Below are 7780 nucleotides of genomic sequence, written 5' to 3' on the forward strand. Positions count from 1 at the left end.
CACCCGGGGGAACTGCGTTCCCCCGCGTTCCCCCCCCAAAATGACCTCTGGTTGCAACTCAACAGCACCTCCTTCTTCTGTTGGAGGAACAGCCACTTAGGCTGAAGAAAGGCTGCTTGGGAGATGGTTGAATCCATCTTAGTATCAGCCACACGTTGTTGGAGTTAGCCAAGGGAGAGGGAGACAAACTTGGAAGCAGGTGTGGCACAGGCTGTAGCCATGGCTTTGAGTCAGACCTCAGATTATGACCTGATAGCAACTGTTGCTGACGTTAAGAAGGTCCGGGTCTGGACGTTGCCTGGAGGAGAGATCTCCTCCTGGGAACCCTAGAAACACCACTTCAAATTCCAAGACGGGGAAAGAAATGAAATAAGTCTGTAGTTTGGGATCAGGAAGAATGAAGTCCCCCCGCTTCATCCTCTTCCCCATGCAGAGATATAGCAGCCAACCGTCGCGAGCTGACACGCCTGGGCATCACCCATATCCTCAATGCTTCACACAGCAAGTGGCGGGGAGGCGCTGACTACTACGAGGGCATGGGCATCTGCTATCTGGGCATCGAGGCACACGACTCGCCCACCTTTGACATGAGCCCCTACTTTCACCCTGCAGCTGACTTCATCCAACAGGCCCTGAGCAAGAGCGGAGGTGAGTATTGGGGGAGAGCCGGCTTTCCCCACCACCAGGGGAGTCTTTCTGTTCTCAGACTAAGCAGTGAGTTAACAGGCCAGCTCTTGAATGCATTCTGTAATGGGATGTCTCTTCTTACCCTATTGCTTACCCCATTGCTTGAGAGAGTTTATAGGTTCAGTTTGCCACACTGAATATTTGGATTTGGAAATCCAGGCTGTGTTCCATGAAGTGCTTGTGAGATTCCAACCGATTTGTTGTTCAGTCGCACAGTCGAGTCCGACTCTTCGTGACCCCATGGACCAGATCACGCCAGGCCTTCCGGTCTTCCGCCGTCCTCTGATGTTTGCTCAACTTCATGTTCTTTGCATCTATGACACTGTCTAACCATCTCATCCTTTGCCGTCCCCGTCTTCTTTGACCTTCAATCTTTCCCAGCATCAGGGTCTTCTCCAGTGAGTGCTCCCTTCTCATTTGGTGGCCAAAGTATTAGCGCTTCAGTTTCATTATCTGGCCTTCCAGGGAACAGTCAGGGTTGATTTCTTTTAGGATTGACTGATTTGATCTTCTTGCAGTCCAAGGAACTCTCAAGAGTCTTCTCCAGCACCATAGTTCAAAAGAATTATTCTTCGGCGCTCGGCCTTCCTTATAGTCCAACTCACGCAGCCATACATGACTACTGGGAATACCATTGCTTTTACCATGCGGACTTTTGTTGGCAGGGTGATGTCTCTACTTTTTAATATGCTGTCAAGGTTTGCCATCGCTTTCCTCCCAAGGAGCAGGCGTCTTTTAATTTCATGACTGCGGTCACAGTCTGCAGTGATCTGGGATCCCAGGAACGTGAAGTCTGTCACTACTTCCACAGCTTCCCCTTCTATTTGCCAAGGAGTCATGGGGCCGGATGCCATGATCTTAGTTTTTTTGATGTTGAGCTTCAAGCCCACTTTTGCGCTCTCCTCTTTTACTCTGAGCAAGAGGCTCTTTAGATCCTCTTCACTTTCAGCCATTAGAGTGGTATCATCTGCATATCTGAGGTTGTTGATCTTTTCCCCAGCAATCTTAATTCCCGCTTGTGATTCATCCAGGCCAGCATTTCGCATGATGTACTCTGCATATATATTAAATAAGCAAGGCGACAATATACATCCTTGTCGTACTCCTTTTCCTATGCTGAACCAATCAGTTGTTCCATATCCGGTTCTAACTGTCGCTTCTTGGCCCTTATACAGGTTTCTCAAGAGACATGTGAGGTGGTCTGGTACTCCCATCTCTTTAAGGACCTGCCATAGTTTGTTGTGATCCACACAGTCAAAAGCTTTAGCATAGTCAATGAAGCAGAAGTAGATATTTTTCTGGTACTCTCTTGCTTTCTCCATAATCCAGCGAATGTTGGCAATATGATCTCTCGTTCCTCTACCTCTTCGAAACCCAGCTTGTACTTCTGGTAGTTCTCTATCCACGTACTGTTGAAGCCTAGCTTGTAGGATCTTGAGCATGACCTTGCTAGCGTGTGATATGAGTGCAATTGTGCGATAGTTTGAACATTCCTTGGCATTGCCCTTCTTTGGGATTGGAATGTATACTGATCTTTTCCAATCCTGTGGCCACTGTTGCGTTTTCCAAATTTGCTGGCAAATTGAGTGCAGCACTTTAACAGCATCATCTTTTAAGATGATCCAACCGATACACATCCATAATTTCATTCTCATCCTGACCATCTCTCCATTCAAAGTATGCTAAGCTCCAGTCAAGCCTTCCTGTATGTCCTTGTGGCTAAAATACATAGTTCTTTCATTTCCAGGGGAGGGGAATGGTTTGGTTTGGTTGACGTAGGGTTGTTGTTGGCTTCAGAGGAGGATCCGTGCACCCAAGAGCAGGTGCCCAATGACACCTTACAGACCTTTGTGCATTTGTGATTTTGACTTTAGGCAACAGCAGTGGAGGATGAAATGCACCTCTAATACCACATGAGTGCCACAACATATTCCACATGGCATGGCTTCATTGCTAGATATGCTGGAGCTTAACTTTGCCTGGGAATCATGCTTGGAACACTTTCCACATGGAAGCCATTCTTCCTACTAGTGGGCTCATGGGCAACAGTGGGTCTTTCCCCAGGGGATAGTCCATGGCACATATTTAACAGTTTACTCTCCTTCAAGTCCCAGGGCAGAAGGAGGGTTTAAAACTGCAATCCCACCAACTACAAAAGTCACCAGGCACCACTGATGTCTGGCAAAGTGATTGCATAACTGTTTTGCCACACACACCTTCTGCATGTCCATTCGATTCAGGTGTTGACTGGGTTGCATAAACGGACTCTGAAATCAGTGAGCTGTTGGAAAGGAGTCCTGGTCCCTGGTCAGTACCCAACTGCTGACTTCTCACTTTTAACAGGAGACTACATATAGTTTCAGCCACCCCTTCCCTCCTAGCTTGGTCCCCATGATACTCCTCTGCCTTCTTTACTCATCAGATCTTTTGAAGGCTTTCCAATGCTGGCTGTCACTTTTATAGATCACAGAGCATTCTCCATTTAAAACAAAACGTCTGCCATGAGTAAGAAGACAGGTGTATTCACAAGTTTGCAGTAATGACATTCAAGATCCTGGAAGAGAATTGGGGGGGGGGGGGGCGAAAAGAATAAGTACCAAGACTGTGGAAATTACAATGGAAAGAAGCAGTCAGAAGGGACTAGAAGATTATCATGGGGCGGAGCTGTAGGAGGGGCAGGCAGAGGGAGTCAAAGAGTCCCGTTTATAGATTTTAATACTGGATGGTACGTTCAATCTGGGGGTAGGCTGTGTGAAATGATAGCTAAGGTCTACAGTACAGTTGCTATATACAGAATTAGCTCATTGGTCTATCAAGGTCAGTGTTGTCTACTCGGACTAATAACAACTCCCCAGGGTCTGATGTCAAGGTCTTTCACATCACCTCTTATATAATCCTTTTAACTGGAGATGCTGGGAACTGAACCTGAGACCTTCTGCATGGAAAACAGATGTTCTACCACCGAGTCACATCCCTACCCCATTCTCTGTGGCAACACCCATGCATTATAGACATTACCCAGGTGCACACAACTGCCCCACGCATTCACTGGACGCACGGGAAAGGAGTGTGGGAGTCAGCTTGCCAGGCCCAGCCCTGGCCTCCTCCTGATCCTCTGGTCATCTGCAGGGGCGACCAAATAGAGGAAGTGGGTGGGCAAACACTACCTCCCCATGTTCCAAAAACTGACCACAGGGAGTCACTGACCACAGGGAAGGTGAGTTTGTGCACAGCCACTTGCTTTGGGCAGTCATACCTGCAAGCAAGTAGGCGATTGCAAAGAGGTGGGGGCAGGGGTGGGGCCACCACACCTGTTCCCATTCTCCCTCCCCACCTGGTGCCATTTTCCTGATCTAAACTCCCCCTAGAAGTACTATTAGTCTTCAGGTGAGGATACAGGTATGATACTGTGTTCCCTTCCTTGCAGAGAGGACACCAGCTGTCGTTTAAATCAAACACAGCGAGATACACGGTGTAGGATGCAACCCAACAAAAACTGTGAATAAAAACAATTAATTGCAATAAAGTCTATGAAAGGGATGGAGCTGCGGTGGCTCAAGTGGTTAAGACGCTGAACTGCAGGCTGTGGAAGGTCAGTAGTTCAGTGGTTCGAGACCCGGGTGCCGCAAGACAGGGTGAGCTCCTGTCTCTAGTTCCAGCTCCTGCCAACCTAGCAGTTCGAAAGCAAGAAATTGCAAGTAGATAAATAGGTACCACTTCGGTGGGAAGGTAACAGCGTTCCGTGCGCCTTGGTGTTTAGTCATGCCGGCCACATGACCACGGAAACGTCTTCGGACAGCGCTGGCTCTTCGGCTTTGAAACAGAGATGAGCACCGCAACCCTAGAGTCGGATTCGACTGGCTTTCGAGCAAGGGAACCTTTACCTTTACCTTTTACTATGAAAGGGAAATAGATTATCGCTTAAGAAAGGTCAACGGACCTCATATCACAGAACCTGAGCCTTATACCTGGACCCCCAGGGAATACATTTGTGCACTGTCCATCCAAACTGTGTGCCACAAGTAGTATGATGAACTGAACTCAGTAGTGTCCGTAGATGTCTTCTTTCGGTCCACGTCTTCTTATGAAGTCTGCTGACCTTTCATAAGCTATAATCTGTTTCCCTATTGTGTACAACATTGGTGTTCTAATTCATTTTGTAAAACTGCATGTACTGTGGCTCAAGCCACATTTGTTGAAACAGTTATAATCAGGGGTCATTTCGTAGAAAAAGACGTGCAGGAGCTCATTAGCATAACTCATTAGCATAACTCATTTGCACATGCCACACCCCCTGACGTCACCGGAAGTGTGTCAGAAGGCAGCACCCACCGCTCAGGCTCCACTGAACTGTTTTGGATTGCTAGCTATTGGGGGTGGGGAGACGTGCAGATCTGTCCTCACAGAGGAGGGAGAGCTTGTACCTGAATAAAACTTGGTCTCAAAGGTGCCACTTGACTGTTTTGGACCGGGGGGGCGGGGGAAGCTCTGCAACTTACCTGGCTGCTTCTTGCTCTGACTGAGGGCTGCTGGGAGCAGGGGGCGGGGCTTGTTGCATGTGCCCGCCCCCTGGGCTCTTTACTGCCGGAGTTCCGCTCCTGTGCACTCCTGCAGGAAATGACCCCTGGTTATAATATACTTTATATACTTGCATAGGTTTTATTGTAATTAATTGTTTTTACACACAGTTTTTGTTGGGTTGTATTATTTAAATCAGGGCAGAATATTTCTGGGGAAATGGTACAAGCCATGCCCACAGCAGTATCAGACTCAAAGGTCTCCACAGCTGTTTAACCACAACAGAAATTTAGGAGATCTGATCACAGATATCCTGCATGGCATCTGTTTGTGTTATAAGTAAACAGATAGCATTAAGGGACATTGTGAGCAGCCAGACCTCTTATATGCTATGATGTGGTCAGTATCCTGGTCTCCTATGAAGATGGGGAAGAGGGGTTGTGTTGAGCTGCTGCAGAGGCCCATCATGACAACATTCTGCAAGACATATCTAAGTATACATCATATCCTAAATTCTGGGCCATTATGTTCTCTGCTGACACCGAATTTTTCTGTGTGTCAAAGCCTAACACCCTTTCTTCTTGCAGGAAGGATCCTTGTTCACTGTGCCGTAGGGGTGAGCAGATCAGCCACCCTGGTCCTCGCCTACCTCATGATTCACCACCACTTGACCTTGGTGGAGGCCATAAAGACCGTCAAGGACCACAGAGGCATCATCCCCAACCGGGGATTCTTACGCCAGTTGGCTGCACTGGACAACTCCCTCAGGTTGAAGTAGAGACCGTGAGTGGGTGGGTCATGGGGAAACCATGTATGATCCAAATCTGTTGGTGCGTATGAGGCAGTTCTTACTGGGTCAGATTTCAGGGCCCGGTATCCCCGAGCTTCCACAGATCTCGCCCTGCAGAAGCCCAACTGTAAAGCTTCCCACCTGCCTTTACTGTATGCTATCTTAGCCTCAGGCGTCACTCAGAGGTGCTAGCCAGCTCAGGTTTCTGAAGGTCTTTCTCCTTCCCTCTTTGCTGGCTTTGGGAAGCCACAGAATTGGGGTTCTCCCAGATGATTTCTCAACCTGCGACTGAGGCACATTTAAGCTGCCAAAATTTCTTCAGAGCACTCTGTGACATGGCCTGTTGCTTCCTGTTTGCTTGTAACCTTTGTCAAAGAGTTTGGGTACCTCCTCACCCCAATGTATTTTACCTATAAGAATAAAACCTTGCTGAGATGAATTGCCTCAAAGTGTCTTTCCTGTTCTTAGCAGGTACAGAAAATGAGGACACATACAAACTAGGGTTGACAACCTTCAGTCGGGGTCTGGAGTTCTCCCAGCATTATGACTGATCTCCATACCAAAGAGATCAGTTTCCCTGGAGGAAATGGCAGCTTCGGTGGGGGGGGACGGGACTCCAAGGTATCACATCCCTGCTCTAAGCCCCCTCCCCAGGCTCTACCCACAAATCTCCAGGAATTTCCCTGCCTGGAGCTGGCAACCCTAAGTCACAAACAAAATATCGACAATGTAGTAGAGTGACTGCTTATATTAGTGGCTGAGTAGAAAACCTTCTGCTGGTTTATGGCCCCTGCTCAGCTAAGAAACAAAGAAAAGTAACCCAACCCCTCGTTCCACAGCAATAGTGCACATGCAGAGGAAGCTGGAAATGTGCTCTTTGCACGTTTCCCTCTACTCCTGGGGTGTCAAACATAAGGCCTGGGGGCCAGAACCGGCCGGTCCAGGGCTCTTACGCGGCCCGCGAGCAACTAGTACAAGGGAGGGAACAGGAGACTGCTCGAGGGGGGAGTGGGAGGAGCCACTCTGATTGTGGCTTCAGCATAGCAGAACCACCTCGTCTGCAGCAGTCAAGCAGCGTGGGAGTGTCTGCCTAGTGCTGCACTGCTGGCTCTCCAGTCCGCCCATATGGGTTTTCCTTTGCACCTCCCTCCCAGCCCATGGGGCCTCGCAGTGAGGATACACCAACTCGGAGCTTCCCAGCTGCTGTCCTTTATACAGTTTATGTCTCTGGTACTTGGCATTACATTTTATGGCACAAATGGCTTAGCCTGACAAAGTGATATTTATGTCCGATCCGGGCCTCATGACAAATGAGTTCGACACCCCTCTCTATAGAATTGCTTCATCTCATTTTATCAGTGGAGCAGGCCTGACTAGCAGACAACCACGAAGTGCAACATAGGGCATGTAGTTTCTTAGGAGGATGTGACCACTGTCCATGACCACTGACCTGGATCTAGGGTTGCTAGGCATGGCCTGAAGACCAGCAGGAGACCAGGATAGGTGGGAACATGGGGGGCACCATCAACAATGATGTGACATCACTTCCAGAGGAAATCCAGAGGTGACGTCGATCCTTTCTAGGAATCACCAGATTGTGGAGCTTTTATGGTTGTGTAACCATAGAGTTTCCAGTGATTCCTTGAGAGGACTGATCACTCTTCCCGCCCCCATACAACTGTCTGATGGCAGTTTTTTTTAGATTATTTTTTTCCTGCTGGCTGTGGAGGCAGGAGTGGGAAAAGGGATCTGGTGGTGGAGGATCTCTCACCCCTGGTGGAAGCT

General features: G+C 48.5%; 1 protein-coding gene across 2 annotated transcripts in view; it reads left to right on the forward strand.

The window, feature by feature from the left end:
- The window catches only part of DUSP26 (dual specificity phosphatase 26 (putative)), an 18280-nt gene extending 11847 nt beyond the window's left edge, over positions 1–6433 (forward strand). For both annotated transcript variants that reach the window (XM_015419012.1, XM_015419013.1), the window contains exons 3-4: positions 434–648; positions 5793–6433. In XM_015419012.1, the coding sequence (XP_015274498.1) occupies positions 434–648; positions 5793–5983 (406 nt within the window). In that variant the 3' untranslated portion in view covers positions 5984–6433. The remainder of the gene's footprint in view (positions 1–433; positions 649–5792) is intronic.
- The last annotated feature ends 1347 nt before the right edge of the window (positions 6434–7780 follow it).

The sequence above is a fragment of the Gekko japonicus genome, unplaced genomic scaffold (assembly GCF_001447785.1).
Source record: "Gekko japonicus isolate JY-2015 unplaced genomic scaffold, Gekko_japonicus_V1.1 scaffold3672, whole genome shotgun sequence".
In the NCBI taxonomy this organism is placed as follows: Eukaryota; Metazoa; Chordata; class Lepidosauria; order Squamata; family Gekkonidae; genus Gekko; species Gekko japonicus.